We start from the raw sequence: 18,504 nt of genomic DNA on the forward strand, positions 1-18,504 counted from the left end.
CTCTGCTTTTATTTCTCTATTAGAAGGCCTATATACTTCTCGTACTCTCATTCTCAAATCCCCCTACGCCCCGTTTCCAGGAAGATACGTTTCGCATGGAGTCCCACAGGGTGATATACTAAGCGGTATCCTCTTTGTGCTTTATATGCGAGATTTAGAACGTATAATTACAAAGAACGCACGAGTTTTAGCTTACGCAGACGACTATGTTTTATACGTATCACATGATAGTGTTGATGTGTGTAGGAGAAAAATAGAGTGTGTCCTTCATGAGGTTGCTCTCTGGTTACATGAACATGGCTTCTCACTCTCGCCTTCCAAATGTGCTGCAATCTTATTTACCCATACTCGCGCACCTAACCGTTCTCCTCTCCTTCTTGATCGTCTTACCATCCCCTTTGTTAATCAGCATCCCTACCTTGGAGTCATATTGGACCACAAATTATCATGGACTCCTTATGTGGTCTCTCTTCAACGTAAAACTGATCGTTTTATTTCTATATTACGTACGATCACCCGTCGAAGTTGGGGCGCTGACCCCGTTACAGCTATTCTCCTTAACAGAGCAACTATTCGATCCTTACTAGATTATTGTGCTCTTTTTATCGACACCGCTTCTGCTACTACCCTTGCACGTTTAAATATAATACAATACCGCGCACTACGTGTCTGTTTAGGAGCACTTAAAACTACACCAACCAATGCCTTATTAATAGAAGCCGGTGAACAGACTTTAAAGATTCGGCGACAGACCATAGCCGCTAAGTATGTCCTCAAACATTTTACTGTCACCCGGTCTCAGCTTATCCCCAAGCTACGACTGTTTACATTCTTATTATTCTTCCAAATCTCCCCGTGGAAACCGTGTCCCTGCTTTATATACCGCATTTCGTTCTCTTATACCAAGAGAATTTGAGCTCCTCCGTTTACCCACATTGCCTTTATACTCTATCCCTTATGACAGTCAGTCCTTTTGTCCTCAAGTAATTATATCTTCTTCTGAATCATTTTCTTGTCTAACACATTCTACTCCTCTTTTCCCCTCTTGCAAATAAACGTATTCGACTTTCCCTCTACATAAGGGAAGTAAGCATTTTTACTGACGGATAAAAATCAGCACACGGCTTTGGAGCAGCCTTTTATATCCCCCAACCGTATACTTTCTCTGAGTTTTCCCTCCCTTCAGCCTTTTCTGTTTTTACCGCCGAATTGTTTGCTATTAGACAAGCCCTCATTACCATCAGGTCACATGCTTATGATAAGGTTACGATTTTCACGGATGCACAAAATGTTCTGCATGCCTTATGCTCGCCTCTCTCTTCCCCTAATTGGTACTTATATAGCGTTAAGTATCTCTTATATATCCTTACTCGTTCTGGTGTTTATATAACTCTAGTTTGGGTTCCCAGTCACTCTGGTATCATGGGGAATGAGACTGCTGATCAGGCACCTAAACGAGCATCACAACAATCCCCCCTCTTTTTCTTGCGATCCCCCCTTCTGATCTCATTCATGAAGTGCGGGAAATAGCACATCGACATTGGCAGTCCGATTGGAATGAAACGTCACGAGAAAAGGGACGTTTTTATCATCAATTACAACCTGTTATTCCTCTTAAACCGTGGTTTTATTATGGTACGTACTCTCGGCGCCATATCACATCTATTATACGCCTACGTTTTAATCATGCCCTTACTCCCCAATATAAAAATCGTTTTCATCTTCCTCCCCCAACTTCCTGTGCTTGTGGCTTGTCTGATACTGACAGTAATCACCTTCTGGTACAATGTCCTGCTTTTGATGTTCCCCGCCAGCGCTTCCTATCCTCTTTGCTTAACATGGGCATCCCCTTCCCCACAAGTATTTCGTGTTTATTATCCTCTCTAACTCCTACTCTTGTGAACAGCATAAATCAGTTTCTTGATGATGCACATATTATATTATAACCCTCTGACAGTCTCTTTATGCTCTCTCTTTCATTGCAAAATGTTTATCATAATTTTGGTAGGATATAAATCTCTTTACCCTCTGTCTATATGTTATCATCGTTTCTTGTGTGACTCCTATGGTATGTTTTTTCTATCAGTTACATTTTAAAGTACAATACGAGTGATACATGTGTCAGTGTAAAAGTAATTAATGTTTTCGTGACTGGACGATAACACATGAGTCCAACCACACCTTTGAAGAAGGAGGAGAAGAAGAAGAAGAAGAAGACATAATTAAATAGTAGCGTGTGTCATTCCTTGATATCTCCTCTCAACATGAGGGGAAAGGTACGTGCTGTGTTTGGCTGCAGTAACTATGAAGTAGAGAAGAATGCGCAGTCTTTCTTCCGTTTCCCTCGTGACAAGAAAATGAAAGTAATTTTGTGTTTGCATATATATTCTTCCAGTGACAAAGAGATTTTTATAGTACTTCATACCTAATCTTCTCAACTGCTCGACCCATATTTTAACTGGCTTAAAATATAATACGCAAATCTTATTGTATAGTGCAGCAATTAACCTTCAATACCGATGTGTTGTTGAAGGTGTGATCTGTGGGTATGTTTTAATTCAGGAAAATACATATGCATATGAGTGTGGCTCTATATACCAATTTCCCGCCTTGGTCGGATTTTCTAATGCTTCAATAACACTGAGAGAATCGGTACATATGAGAGCTTTTTGGATATTTGAATGTTTAATATATAGTAAGACTTGACGAACTGCAAATATTTCCGCTATGTATATAGATATCATATGGGGTAATATGATTTGTTTGTATAATTGCAGCTGTGTTGAATAAAAAGTGGGTCCAACATCGGGTGTGTCATGATGTTTCGACCCGTCAGTATAAAATGGGATATATTGGTCATATTGATCTGAAGTAATTCTTAATGACTTATTTGTTATCAGTCTCTTTAAATTCTCCGAAATGTCGTTATCATCGAATTTTGTGCATATAATACTGGGTAATTGTATATTCGCAGGAAACATGATAGAGTACTTAGGGTGATTTCGTGTTTGAACAACGTTAGGTCGTAAATATATACATAAATTGAACATATGCCCATAGAATTGCCGGATATTTTTCATGTAATACATTTCCATTTCCATAACATTGTGATAATAATTTCAGCTTGGGAAAGATCGGATGTTGATATCTGTCCATTTTCTTGAGAAGATATTTAGTAGCTATATATTTGCGTCTCAAATGTAACGCTGGTTCGGTAACTTCAGCTAGTAAAGCATTTGTAGGAGTCGAGTTCATGGTACCGGTAATCAGTCTAATAGCTTTATACTGTACCTACTTTGTCTCGTCTCTCTTTTTGACCCTACATGCCCATATCTATAAACTGACCTTATAATGTTTTTATATACCGTACAGTTAAAAGTGTAGCTGGCTCAGCTCCCCAAGTTCTGTTCATTAAGGATCTTTGTACTTGTAGTTTTTGTTCTGTTTTTCGCCCTATCGCCATATGATTTTTCCAAGATAGTTTAATATCGATTTCTACCCCGAAGATACTGAACGTTTTGTTTAATGTAGGTTTCCTTTTTGCCGTATCTAATGGGTGACTGGTATATGGTATATGTTCGTTCGTTCGTAATCTGCTTACCCTCCAGGGTCGGTTTTCCCTCGGACTCAGCGAGGGATCCCAACTCTACCGCCTCAAGGGCAGTGTCCTGGAGCTTCAGACTCTGGGTCGGGGGATACAACTGTTTAGGATGACCAATGCTGAACGGGGGCCTTGGTGAGGGTTGGGAAGATTTGAAGGGCTGGACAAGGAAGAGGGAAGGAAGCGGCCGTGGCCTTAAGTTAGGTACCATCCCGGCATTTGCCTGGAGGAGAAGTGAGAAACCACGGAAAACCACTTCCAGGATGGCTGAGGAGGGAATCGAACTCCCCTCTACTCAGTTGACCTCCCGAGGCTGAGTTGACACCGTTCCAGCCCTCGTACCACCTTTCAAATTTCGTGGCAGAGCCGGGAATCGAACCCTGGCCTCTGGGGGTGGCAGATAATCACACTAACCACTACACCACAGAGGCGGACTATGGTATACGTTTTGTGGTAAATATTAGAACTCAGCTTTAGCCTGTGCTACCTCTAAACCATTTTGTATCGTTCATGTCTGAAGGACATCTAAAGTATTCTGTATGGAAACCCGACATTCCTCTATAGCATTGTGAATGCAGTAGATTACTATATCGTCTGCATATTGTAGTATCCGAGCTGTTTTTACAATTTCTCTTTCTCTTTCAAGATCCGCAGTATAATAATCGGACTTGTCACGTTGTGGAAGTCCAACCGATGGATTACGGCAATTGCTTTGGTAGGCGAGTTGTAGATATGCTCGCCGATGCGTGTAGAGTTGTCCTATGATATTACTCAACGTGGAAGGAAAATCCATATTCCTTTGTTTATGGAGTAAGATGGAAATATTAACGTTGTCATAAGTAACTTTAATATCTAAAAGGCAGCCATAACGTGTCGTTTTCTGGATTTTGCCAACAGTATATCTACTAATAAAATATTCAAAGCATCAATCGTGCTGCGATCTTTGAGAAATGTGAATTGGTATTTTGGTAGAAGTTCATAATATTCTAGAGCCCACATTATTCTGTTTAGTAAATTTTTTGAAACAGTTTCCGAATACAGAACTTAAAGAAGTTCCTCTGTAACTATTTGGATCATGTTTCGGTTCTCGAGGTTTCTTTATATGTACTAATACGTAAAGGTCCACTCCATAGGTATATTTCGAAATTCCAATATAAGGTCAAATGTTTAAGGAGGATACTTTTAGCTTTTGGTGATAAGCATGTAAGCATCTGATATGATATATAAGCTATTCCTGAGGAAGTGATTTTATTATTATACAGAATGAACCGAAATTCGCGCACTCGGGCGTCGCAGAGCGACTCCTCACATGCTAGCAATAAAAAAAATGTATCTCAAGAAAGTTCGTCCTGCGAGTATATCCGGCAGAAAAAGGACGTTGAAGAGTGGCTTTCTGGCAACATAACGTCATGTAGGGTAACTACCTCTGTCAGCACATGTTAGTCGTGCTGTACAGTTGGTGCAATGGATTTAGGTTTGGGTTAGCATGCAGGAGGTCGAGGGGTCGATGCTGGGTTGAGCCGTATGTTTTTATTTCGTAAATGTAGTCTGGATGGTATGGTGTCTGGCATCTTAATCGTCAACAGCGAATACATTCACACCCACGACGTGGAAAGGGCGTGTTTCAAAGCTGACCAATGAAAACGATTGTTCGTCCTTTTCTAGGATCGTAGTATGTAAGTGCAAATGGTTTCTAGAGGACCCGCTGCAATCGCTGTTGACGATTAAGATGCCAGATACTATACCACCTAGACTACATTTACTGAATAAAAAACATGCGCCTCAACCCAGGATCGCCCCAAAACTCTATGCACTGCACCAACTGTACAGCACGACTAATATGTGCTGACAGATATAATAACCCTGCATGTGGTTACAGTGTTTCCAGATTGCCACTCTTCAACGCCCCTTTCCTGCCGGATAAACTCGCAGGACGAACTTTTGCGAGAGACATTTTTTTATTGCTGGCATGTGAGGGGTCGCGCTGCGACGCCCGAGTGCGCGAATTCGGTTCACTCTGTCTAAGTCAACATCGAATTCCGATTGGATTATTGGTTACAGCAATGTTTGAAATTTATGAGTAATTCCAGTTATCGGATGTTGGAGCAAAGGTACAACATAATCAGGAGTGAGATTAAGGAGAGTTGTACTATCCCAGTCGGTATTGTTTATAATATTGTGGACCAGGCATCTTGAAGAGGGGTGTGCCTATTTAATGAATTTGTAAACTCTTTCCAAGCAAATCGACGTTTCTCATTGAATAATTTGTGCGGCTATGGTCTTGAATTGAAGATAAGTTGTTATTGTCCCTTCATGTCGGAATTTCTTTAAAGCAGTTTTTCGACGCTGTACCCATGCTGAATATTCGTCATCCCACCAACGAACGTTAGGCGAATATTTCGACGTGTATTTAAGTTCAAGTGGGTGGTACGTGTCTAAATACAGCTGTATAATATTTAAGAAATTCTTATATTGATCATTATCCTCTTTTTATCGAAAATAGACAATTTATCCTGAATATACCTTTGAAATAACGAAGTACCCATATGTTTTATTTTTCGCACACTCATCGGAGGTTCTTTTGGCTTTCGGACTGCGTTCGAGGTGATATTAATGAAAATAGGAAAATGATCACTCTGATGTGTATCATTCCCTGTTTCCTCAACACTTTATGTGCTAAATGAATTGTTGCAATAGTTAGATCGATAGCAATGGGGTTTGTATTGGGTGCAGTGATCCGTGTTGGTGATCCATCATTCAAAATTTTAATAGGGGGACTTATTTATAATATTCTGTATATCCCGGCCCTTTTTGCAACAAGAAACACTACCCCAAATCGGATTATGGAGATTGTAATATCCACCAATTATAGTGGACGTTTTGAATTGTTCAAAAACATTCCCTATTGTCGGCCTAATTTTAGGAGGACAATATAAGGAAGCGACTGTTAAATTATTTAATGTAATTGCAATTGTTTGAACATTGGGAATTTCATTTATTATCTCTCTGACTTGGAAATGTATAGTATTTGTAACGAGGATACACACACCATTCGCAACATCGCCATCTAATCGTACGACATTGAAGCCAGTGACTCGGAAGTGATATTTCCTTTTGAGCCATATTTCACTAAGGATAACGATTTGTGGATCAAAAAAATGTATAATCTGAATTAATTGGTTTCTTATTTAAAATACTCCGACAGTTCCACTGTAATATTCTCATTTTAGTTAGAGTAATAACTTCATCGTGTAAAACTTTACTTAAATGACGCCGCTGAACATTTTGTTCCCATTTGGTTCATTATGAATTCAAATTTTTTCGATAATTCTTGAACTTTCCCCTCCGACTGAATGCTTACAATAGAAGATTCGACCGGCATAGAAACAGAAGCCTCAGTAATACAGTTCCTAGAACGGAATTGTTCTGTACTGGTAGATCTATTTATTAAGGATACATTCCCATAATTATAAAGTAAATGAGGTCTGATTTCCGGAATAGATTGTCTCGTGGAGGGTCCCTTATCAAATGGACATAGTTAGGTATTTCTATCGAATTCTGGTCTACAGGGTTGTCTGGATGGGCTATTGATAATAGCAGTAAACATCCTTTTACGAAGGGGTAATGGTTCATATATACTAAAAGAAGGCACTAACGGGGGAAATACTGTGGTATTGTTAGTGGATTAAAACCCTGTTGCAATGCACCAAACTTTTTTTAGCTCAAAAAAGGACTAATTTTCAACACTCATTATTCTTTTAATTTCTTTCTCTCGCTGATGTTCGGTACACCTTTCGTCCCCTGCCTAATGATTACCTTCACACTGGATGCATTTAACCAGTGTCTGTGTACAGTCCTGGGTGTTATGATTAAAAGCATTTTCCCACATCTAGGTTCCCTAGCTCTACAATTTGTCGATGAATACCCATATCTTTGACATTTTCGACAGATGAAAGGTAAAACAATGAATGCCTGTACTTCCAGAATTACGGTACGTTAAATATAGAAATTGTCTTAGGTAGTTTTTGAGATTCAAAAATTACCTTTATTGTACCGGTAGGTATGTTTTGTATTGAGTATTACCCTCCTTGGATGATCTTCGATTCATTCTTTGAACCTTGATGACCGGGTATGGTGAATTCTATAGTTCAATGGGTGAATCTATATCTGTTTCTGATATAGATGTATCAACCCCCCTCACAAAACCAACTTTATTTACATTTGAGGATGGTACAAAAGCTTTCAAGTGTTTTTCTTGAAGAATCGGATTGGAAAGGAAAATTATTAGCAGCCTGTCGAGAGCTAAAATAATTTGAATTCTGTTGCGGCCCTTTCTGTGAATGTATTTTATGTGGGGAATCTGCCGTTCATAAAAAAGTCTGCCTAAAGCCGTAGGGCGTAGAAGTCCTATTTTTTTTCGGATCATCCAATTCGACAAAGACAATATACGGCCCTGTATGAGTTTCTATATAGGTGTTTATTTTATCAATATGAGACACTGCATTATGTTACATCTTATGATTAACTCTTTCGCTATCCATAGGTTCTTGATTAAGTAACTCTAACAACTATCATCCCATCTAAAGACATTTGTTCTAAGATTTTATTTTCCTTAGATACCGGAATCGCATCTGGAGGTCGACCCATACCTCCACCTCCAATATCCACAGACATCCCTTAAACTATTTACTCTACTACTAATCTATAGGTAGCCAGTGACAGGACCTAGCCGCTTCAAACACTCCTAACAGGTCACCACCTGTCAAGAACAGCGAACAGTTTCAACGATCTGCTACAGCTGAACGCTTGCACGACACAGTATGTCAATGTCATTATTTTGTTGCGTACCGGTACACATTATATGTGACCCTGTCAATCTGATGGTTCCGTCAGCTTCCGCTTCGAACGCTATTGCTGTACCGCGAGCGTAGACATCTGGTGACGAATGAACGTACCATTTCCATATAACGTCTAAATTCGAAGTTCATTGTTTGAGAAGCCTTTCTCCAGGATAGTCGAGATTTTGCTCTGATGACGCAAAGTTTTCTGCGAAACGTAAAGAATTTCACCTTATTTTCTTGACACGGCGTAAGCCCAAAATCCTGTATCATGTCTAAAAGTAAGGGCCGTGAAAGCATCACTGGCTTCACAAATACATTTAGAGCCTTATCAATTACTCTAATACAGACAAAAAAATTCTCAATATTTAAATAATATTTCTTCTTTGATTCAAAATCTCGACCTCAGAGCCGTAATTTGTTTCCCATAACACCTGAATTTATTGAGGGGAACTATATCCACAAAATAATTCCTTGAACATTGCTTTGGTTGTAAGTTAAAAAATATTAGTCGTCCCTTTTCATTTTATTTCCTTAGCCTACATAATAATGCAATGCAAGAATATAAGAAGAAACTAACGCAGCTGTATTATTCCAAATGTAACGTATTATTCATATGGCTAAAGAGCGATAACGTGATAAAAATTATAACGAAAAAAAGCTTAGTTCTCAACCTTCGAATCATTAAGCGACCTTCTATGAGAAGCAGATCTCGAATAATTCCTTTTTGAACACATTGGATTTTCAAGAACAAGCGTAATTTTATTTCATTACCGGATAATCGTCATCAATTCTGACACTGGGTGGGGACAAACATGGTTCCTCTTCACTCTTTTTCATCCAACACTGTGTTCGAGTCCACCGTTCGTTGTTTTATGCTTTTGTTCATTCCCTTGACATGTTCAGATCAACTCAATCAGTTCTGTTCCAGTTTACCATTTAGGTTTTGCACATATGGCTCTTTTTGCATGTCTTGATTTCTCCCTCTTTGTCTTCTATACCACACTCATGCTTGTACTCTATTCTCATCTGAGTCGTCGTCCACGTTCCTGCTGCACACGTCATCATAGCTAATTCCAAATTGATCCTCAATCCCCATTGTTCAATCCTTCTATTCAGTACATTCAGCTGTTGTACCACCTCCTCTTTTCTTCTTGAGATCACTTCATAATCATTACATTCAGTCATTCTTTCCGTGCAATAATCTTGGCTTGTTACCTTTACGATGTCATCCATCACCAGGTGACAACACACTCCCTTGTCTTAACCCATTGTCAATTACAAACCATTTTTGTCCTGACACAGCTGCACCAATCATCATATGTTGCTTTCATCATTGCCACTGTGTGTCAGGCTTTCCCTAATTTTTGATCTGGAGATGCTATTGCATGTCTTTTCTAAGTCTATAAATATCCTTCCCATATTTCCAGCTCATTTCCTTCCACTTCTGAACTCCTGCTGGTTCTGCAGCCTTGATCATTTCTATGGCTACTTCATCTATTTCCACAGCTTTCCCCATTTTTTTTCATTACATATTTTAGATATTTTGTGCTGTTCAGTGTATTTTATTAAATGTTGCAAATTTTGGTTTAATGTAATGGTTGAGGATGATCTCATATTTTTAAGTCAAAATTAGTCCCATACATTTTTTTAATGAGATTATAGCCTGCGATTTTTTAACAAAAGTATAGTTAACTTAGATTTTCATTAATAATTTCATATTGAATAGGTGGACCACTTTTGCCCCCAGTAAACATAGATTTTACTTTGCTGACCAGTGTTAGATTGTTTACAATTTAAGAAGGGTTATTAATGCATAAGGGAAGGATTTATAAATATAAAATAAAAGTCCACAAACATACAAATAAATATATATATTAGTTTGTTATCAAATGCATAATAAGTTCATTTGTTTAAAATCTCTCTTAAACATACATTATTTAAAAATAGGAATCCAGCCCTTTTAATGTAAAATACATATGTACAAAACAATTATGGCACAAAATAAAAGTGTGTTGATAATCTGAACCCAGGACCACGAGGCTGTCAGGCTAGTCACGTTCATTATTTCTTCCCGAGATTCTTTAAGAATGGGAGAACAGTTACATATCAAACATCTGCATTTCGAAACTGGATGATAAAATGCTGGAAGCCAGCATCAGAGTGATGAAAAGGACAGCTCGTTGCAGTGGGAGATAACAAACGGCTAATTATAATCATATTCACAACATTATAAAAAATATGAAGAGGCTAACAAGAGATAATATGAGCCGTGATTTACGTCCAAGTGCTTCAGGCTAATACACTTGACAATATGAGGTAAACTGTTACCAACTGTACATCTCACAAAAGGTATACGAGGTCCAGTCATGATCCTTATCCTTGTGCTACCATGTGTACGTGCTGAAAACAAGCTTGTTCTCTGTTTGTAATTACGTGCTCTCTGTGGACAGTAGAATCCAGGATTTACAAGAACACTGGGTTTACTTCAAGCAAGAGAGAACAGCTTCAGAATGCCATGAAATGCAGAAGAGCAGGCTATGGGATGTTCCCGAACATTTGAGTGATTTTTATGCCCTAAAGGGTGTAGACCTTCGACTGTTGCCCAGTGTCCATTTCCACACCAGAAATGCTTGCTTGCAAAAGTGTATCAGCGTATCTGTGAAAATATTCATACAGTTAATGTTGCTTTCTATGCTGAATTTGCTTGACTCTATGCCTTGCGACTTCTTTTTAAAACTGAAAATACAGCTGAAGAGGCACAGACTTCAGACAGTGGAGGAACAAGCCATGAGAAAATGACTTCTTGAAATATTTCTGATTGTGGCAGTACTGTTGGAATCCATGTCTCGGCTCAACGGGGACTACTTTTAAAGAGAGCTAAGGTACATGGTGCACTATTTACGAGATCAGTCCAGGAATTGATTGACTTGACCTCGCAGACTGACTATCAAGCTAAAACTATAAAGGAAGAGTGGCTTAGACACTCGTTGTCTGCAATGTGTTCTATCTACAGCAAATAACGTCATCCACAGTCTCAGTTTAAATAACAGAAAACTGGACAGAAATACCCAAGACACTTGTGTAGATCAGAAGACTCAAAACCACCAAGTGGTATACTTGCAAACCACCCCAGGCCAGAACACCATATTGTTGTACGTTATATCAAAACCCACAAACAGCGTGATGCTGCCCAAGGCTTTGACAGCAGACGTTAGCTGCTGCTCTTGGAGGAATGACTAGAGGAATGAGTCCTGATCCTGAGAGACACGTTGGGAGTCTTGATGCTCAAGTCTGAGTTGTCCGTAGGCGAACTCTGCTGCACTGTGGAGATCTCAGACTCCGCAGTAAATGACACGTGATGTTTACCCTTATTGCTGTCGATCTTACTGTTCGTGTCTGACAATATCAGTGGCGTAGAGTGGTCCCTGACTCGCTGAGGAAAACTATCATCATGGGAATCGTCCATCGAGTCTGGAGAGGGCTTAGACGAAGGCCACAGTTTCTGGTGCCGCGATCGTCTCTGGGGCGAGTAGTCCGAGCTTGACGAGCTCATGGCTAAAGCTTCTTGCGTCTTACGCAACATGGCACTGGCCCACCCAATACCAAGTCTTTTGAAGGTCGATTCCAAATCTTCTGGTGACGAGTCTGTACTATTGATGTGGAGAGGTGGTAGGTGAGCTTCCTTGGCCTCGGAAGCAGTCGACTCCTGAGAGACATGTTTAGAATTTTCAGACGAAAGGAACACTCCTTTGCTCTGTATTTCTGCAGACTCTTTTCTCTCCGAAGTGGACTGTATAACCGTAGAGACACGATCTTTGCTTGCCGCCTGCGCCGACCTGAACTTGACTAGTCGAGAAACAGGAGTTGAAGCGTCTTCCTCTGAGTGGAAGAACCCCACATTGGAGGACCCTTTGGTCTGGCTGCCAGTACTCATTTCCATGTCTACCTGCGTACTCTTGGCCGCCGAGTCCATCTGGCTACACAAGGTAACACCAGTGCTCGTTGCTACGTCTGCCTGCGTACTTTTGGCCGTCGATTCCACCTGTGCGAAGGAGGCTTGGTCTTTCAACATCGTGGAGGAACGCAGCAAATCGGTGACTCCAGTGTCAGGCTGTTCAACCTGGGAATGTTCCATCTTCTTCATCCACTTGAAGGGGCTGTGTAGAATGTTGCGTCTCACTAACTCAGCCATGATGTCGGGAGACTGCTGCTCCTCTTCTACCTTCTGCGGGGTCCCATCAGACAATACAGAGTCGCCTTTCAGTTTCTGAGGCGTGTCCACTTCGATGATCGTCGAGAGCTCGTGCGGTTTACTGATGTGGATACCAGCCCTAGAAAGTTAACAAGTTCTGTTGTAAAAAAAAAATAGGCACACATTGCAAAGGCATGTTTATCACACATTTAGTTACTGTCAATGAAGTTTAATGAAGTCACATACAGCTAGAATTACTCATGTCTTGCATTCTTATTAAAGAAGAAAGTCTATTAAACTGTACAAGATTTTCTGCCTATTAACTGTTACCCCTCCTCTCTCAGATGAGACCCCAAATGACAATGTATCGCCCACTGCTCACCTGACGTGTCTTAGCCAACAAAATACACAATGCTATACTGTAATGCCATCTTTTGGTTCAGCGTGGAATTTTGTAAAATCTAGATATTATTTAACCGTCGGTCAAAATCTATTATTTAGATGGCAGTGTAGACATCAGCTGCGCAAGCTCAAGCGATAGTAAACAAACATGGTTGCCATGTGCTCTCTTAGTCATATACAGTGTACTGTTCAATGGTGTATATGTCAGGTCCTTGTACAAAACCGCAGTATTTTCGCACCTCTTTTCCTTCCTTGCACCCTAATGAACACATCTGATAGCATTCGGCGGTGCCTACAAGTGAACTGGCGATGGTCGGCTTGTGTACTGTAACCCAACGTGTAGCTGATGCTGATGGCTGGCACAATTATAAATCAACAGATCCCGATTTCAAGAAATCGCCGTATACAGTGGTTTCAGGCTACAAACCACCGCGACATGTGAAACCAGAGACTGAATTAGAGTTTTTCAATGGCTTTTTACTGATAATTCGTTAAGTGAAATTACTAACAAAACCAATCGGTATGTGATAAATAAATAAATAAATAAATAAATAAATAAATAAATAAATAAATAAATAAATAAATAAATAAATAAATAAATAAATATCATTTAAATATAATTGCAAACAAGTAAAAAGTAATAACTTCCCTAAATAATGTTCATTTTTCGGTCTTGGGATATTGTAATGTATCTCCAGATCATCTTCACTAGAGTCTGAGTTCATAAAATTATCAGAATCGCCTTCAATATCGTCAATTATCATTGTTTTGTTTTTTTTCTTTTTTTTTTTTTTTTGTTAAAAATGAAGCCATGTTTTCCAGTGTTGACTTAGTTAAATGTAGCAAAGGCTTTTCAGTCTGTCAAACACATAGCAAATACAATGTAAATTAAAATTCTTTGTATGTTAGTGTGTGTTTTACAGATATGCTTTTAGTCTTTTTATTATGCGATGTCTTATTTTGTCAGTGTGTAGTCAAACATGACCTTTTAATTATATAATAACGCCGTACTTCTACTGTATTTGATTGTAATAGTATGTACAATGTGTCGTCTGCTGCCACCGGATGATGACTGATCATCTGTTCACAGCCATGAACCACAATGCGCAGCTAACTGTTATTTTGGTGTACTGCACATGTCACTAACTAATGAACCACGAACTGCTTTGCCAGTCAGCAAACTGGTTCATGAACAGCCTGCAGTCTACTGGAACAACCAACTCCAAGTCCGCGTTTAAGTTTTAAGTTTGTTGGAACGCTCTTTCCTTAACGCGCAGGCGTCAGACAGTTTGTTCCTGTTTGTGTTGGAACAAACCTATCATAAAGAGAAAAAGACTTGTATGTTCGCATAATTGTTTGTAACGGATAAAGTAAAAAACTACTGCACCAATTTTAAAAATTCTTTCACCTATAGATAACTACATTACCAGTACATAAAATGGGCTGTATTTTATTTTCAAAACAATTACGATCTCCATGAAAATTGAAATAATGTAACCCAAGGTATCAAAAATGTCCCTATAAAAGTCATTACACGCAAATATATAGACGAAATATCAAATTTGTTGCATAAAGACAAGACAAAGCTCGTTTTAAGCCTCACAACGTGAAGAAGAAAACTCTGTAAGGAGGGCCCTGAAAATCATGTTTTAAGGGCCTAAAACCAACCGTTATAGAGATATTGCCGTCCCACTACCCCGCTCTAGAAATCAGATGAACAAATGTTTGGCTGTAACCATGGCAACGTCAGCTCAAGGCCTGGTGTTCGAAGTTGGCTAGACCAAGGATAGATTCTGCTACACATGACTGTCTCCAAAAAAGGCACTGTGGGGGTGAGTCGCCCCTATGGATGGAGGTAGGAAAGGGATGAAGTATCAGTCAACGTCACAATAACGAAATCTACAAAAATTTGCTTCACACACAATTGACAGGTAATAAAATAGCTAAAAGTAAACAGTCAGTGGCAGCTACTACAAGAATAAGTGAGGAATGATGTCGTCTGTAGTATATTCAATTTGTTCACGATGCCAACTGTTTTGTAATCGCCATATTATGCACGATTTTTCTTCAATATTAAACACTTTCCGCGACATCCTCACAGCGATGCTTGCCTCGACTCCTTTCATCTACAATCTAATGCAAACAAGAATTTGAAAATTGTTGTCCGCACACGTGTAACAAACAAAAATGTGATCGAAATACACCATTTTATACGATATGTCATAATTAGGGGGCGGATTTCTATGACAAGTTAACGTTATAACTTATAGTCTTGTATTTTCCAAGCATGATAATCAAAATTAAACAGGTTTTATTGGGCATATAAATGCATATTTAGGCTAAGTTTTATGACATATTTTGAACAAAATATCATTATAACGGCATATTTTGGTAATTTGAATTTGGTTTAATAAAAATCAGAATAAGCTCTAGAAATTAATTTTTTTCAGGATAGACTGGAATATACTACTGAAGAACCATTCTAAAGTAGTGTATGGAATGTTTCTAACAGGAGCTATTGTTTGCTAGCTGGGTCAATTCCTGGGCTATTGTTTACACAGAAGCAGAGGTAATTCTGCAGTTATTTGTCATTGTTCTTATCTCTCTCCTTCGCCCTTCAACACACTGAGTGACCTGGGTCATCAGGGAGCTTCAGTCATCCACTTCCTTTCAATATGCCTAAAACGAATGTCTCAATTTGTGGGAAGTTGCAAAGTTTTGTTTGCGAGTTCGATGAAAACATATTCAGTATGGATGGAGTGATATTATTCTGTAAATTGTGCGAGGTAAAAGTTACTGCCGAAAAACGCTTCTCTGTGCAACAACACTGTAATACTGTAAATTGTGTAAATAGATATTCTGCACTCAAAAATAGGCAACGTCTGCTATTCGAAACCCCGACATCAAGTTCACAGTGTTCACAATTATGACAAGATCTCTGCAAGATGATGGTTTCGTCTAATATTCCTTTAAAGAAACTTAACAGCCGAAGCTTCAGACAGTTTCTTGAAAAATATACAAAGCATCCTGTTCCCAAAGAATCTACTCTCAGGAAGGGCTATCTGACCTCTTGTTATGAAGAGATGTTGGATACAATAAGGCGTGGCCTGGGAGACAGTAAAATATGGGTTTCAATAGACGAGATCACAGATGTGGATGGAAGATATGTAGCAAATGTGATCGTTGGCACGCTGAAGGAAGACTGGCCTGGAGATACGTTCCTCCTGACATATGAAGTGCTAGAGAAGACAAACCATTCCACCATTGCAGTTCTCATCGACAATTCAGTGAATCTGTTGTGGCCAAACGGGGCAAAGCGAGAAAACACATTTCTATTTGTAACTGACGCTGCTCCGTATATGGTGAAGGCAGCCAAGGAACTTAAAATGCTAAACCCGAAAATGATACATGTGACATGTCTTGCACATGCCTTGCATAGGGCAGCTGAAGAAGTTAGAAGAAGCTACCCTGAAGTTGATAAATTAATATCGAACTCTAAGAAAGTGTTTGTCAAAGCTCCACTCTTCGTTCAGAAATTTCAAGGAGAAGCACCTTCACTACCCTACCTCCCAAGCCAGTTATAATGCGATGGGGGACTTGTCTTGATGCCTCAGTGTACTATTGCAGCAACTTAGATGTCGTGGAGAAGATCGTGAAGTCTTTTGATCCTGCAGAATTGTCCTCCATAAAAACCACTCAAGATTTATTTTCAAGCACTACATTAAAAACGGACCTGGCTTACATAAAGTACAATTTTTATTCTTTATCTGGAGCAATCACGCAACTGGAAGTTTCAGGTGCAGAACTAAGCGATGCACTGGATGTTGTAAAGTGCATTGAACAGGATTAAAGCATGCAAAAGAACAATAGCATCTAGGATGTGTATCCCCCTGTGGGTGGGGGCGGTAGAATAACACCCACGGTATCCCCTGCCTGTCGTAAGAGGCAACTAAAAGGGGCTTCAGGGGCTCTGAACTTTGGAGCGTGGGTTGGCGACCACGGGGCCCTCAGCTGAGTCCTGGCATTGCTTCCACTTACTTGTGCTAGGCTCCTTACTTTCATCTATCCTATCCGATCTCCCTTGGTCAACTCTTGTTCTTTTCCGACCCCGATGCTATTAGGTTTGCGAGGGCTAGGGAGTCTTTCATTTTCACGCCCTTCGTGGCCCTTGTCTTCCTTTGGCCGATATCTTCATTTTTCGAAGTGTCGGACCCCTTCCATTTTTTCTCTCTGATTAGTGTTATATAGAGGATGGTTGCCTAGTTGTACTTCCTCTTAAAACAATAATCACCACCACCACCATCTAGGATGTGTAGAAAATTAGAAAATGTACTGAAAAAAAATAGCGGACTTGTGTACCTGCGTGGAATAAGTGACATTCTTTGTGGAAACCCTTCATCTGCAGATTTCCAGGAATTTTCTAAGAGTGATTTAACTCTATTCAAGTACGCTCCCGTTACATCGTGTGATGTCTAAAGAAGTTTTTCTCGCTACAAAACGATATTCAGCGACAAAAGGAGGGGATTCTCATTCAACAATCTTAAGATGCATGTGGTCATTCTGATACTGGAGACTAGATCAGGTATGAAAGTTTCATTCAAATAACATATGTTTTGTGTATAAATTAAAACTGATTGAATAGTGAAAGTAACTGTAGTGTTTGTCTTCCACAGAGTCCGTCCTTGCCTAGGAGTATGCAGTGTAACCTTAACGAATTCATGAAATATTCATCATTTTAGTTGATTTTGGGTTAAAGATTTCAAAGAATCAAAATTTTTAAACTCTAAATTAATTGCAGCCTGTAGCAATCGTAATAAAATTGTTTCTATGTAACGTAGATGTTATTCATTAAATCATATTTTGAATTTTATAGGTCATATTTTTATGTTTTCAAGGTCATAAATGCATACATATTTCATATATTTTTAGGACATAGAAATCCGCCCCCTGATCATAATAAACGATGTAGTTACAGTGTTTATATAAGTTTTAGACAGGACTGTTAGATTTCGCCCTTATATCCCATTCATTTTTGGACCCTGTACATAATCCTACCTAAAAGAAATTTTAACAGCCCTAGATTTAGGCCCTTTGGCACATTAACATAGGCCAATAGAGGTGAAATATCAAATTTCTCATATAAGAACGAGACAAAGTTCATCTTAAGCCTCAGGATGCGAAAAACAAAACTTGGCAAGGCCCTAAGTTCCCTAAAACCAACCGCTCTGGAGATATTGGCACCACAATAACCTGGTCTAAGAATCGGATAAAGTGACCATGGCAATGTCAACTCAAGGATTCTATAGTAGCGAGATTGCACATTTATGTTCTAGTATAGCTGTCAACCAAAACTGGTACAAAGATAACTTTCTGGGAAAAGGAAAGCTGTTGGGGTAAGACACCCACAGCACCACTTTTGACAGGGATGAAAAGGTGGTGAACGTATAAAATGACAAAGTTATGAATGA

At 39.3% G+C, this 18,504-nt stretch overlaps 1 protein-coding gene across 1 annotated transcript in view; it reads right to left on the bottom strand.

Moving 5' to 3' along the window:
* Positions 1–10,325: 10,325 nt before the first annotated feature.
* LOC136885280 (microtubule-associated protein futsch) overlaps positions 10,326–18,504 on the bottom strand; it is a 57,010-nt gene continuing 48,831 nt past the window's right edge. Inside the window, exon 10 of the mRNA XM_067157784.2 lies at positions 10,326–12,773. Coding sequence (XP_067013885.2) covers positions 11,654–12,773 — 1,120 coding nt within the window. The 3' untranslated portion in view covers positions 10,326–11,653. The remainder of the gene's footprint in view (positions 12,774–18,504) is intronic.

The sequence above is a fragment of the Anabrus simplex genome, chromosome 14 (genome assembly GCF_040414725.1).
Source record: "Anabrus simplex isolate iqAnaSimp1 chromosome 14, ASM4041472v1, whole genome shotgun sequence".
NCBI classification, from domain to species: Eukaryota; Metazoa; Arthropoda; class Insecta; order Orthoptera; family Tettigoniidae; genus Anabrus; species Anabrus simplex.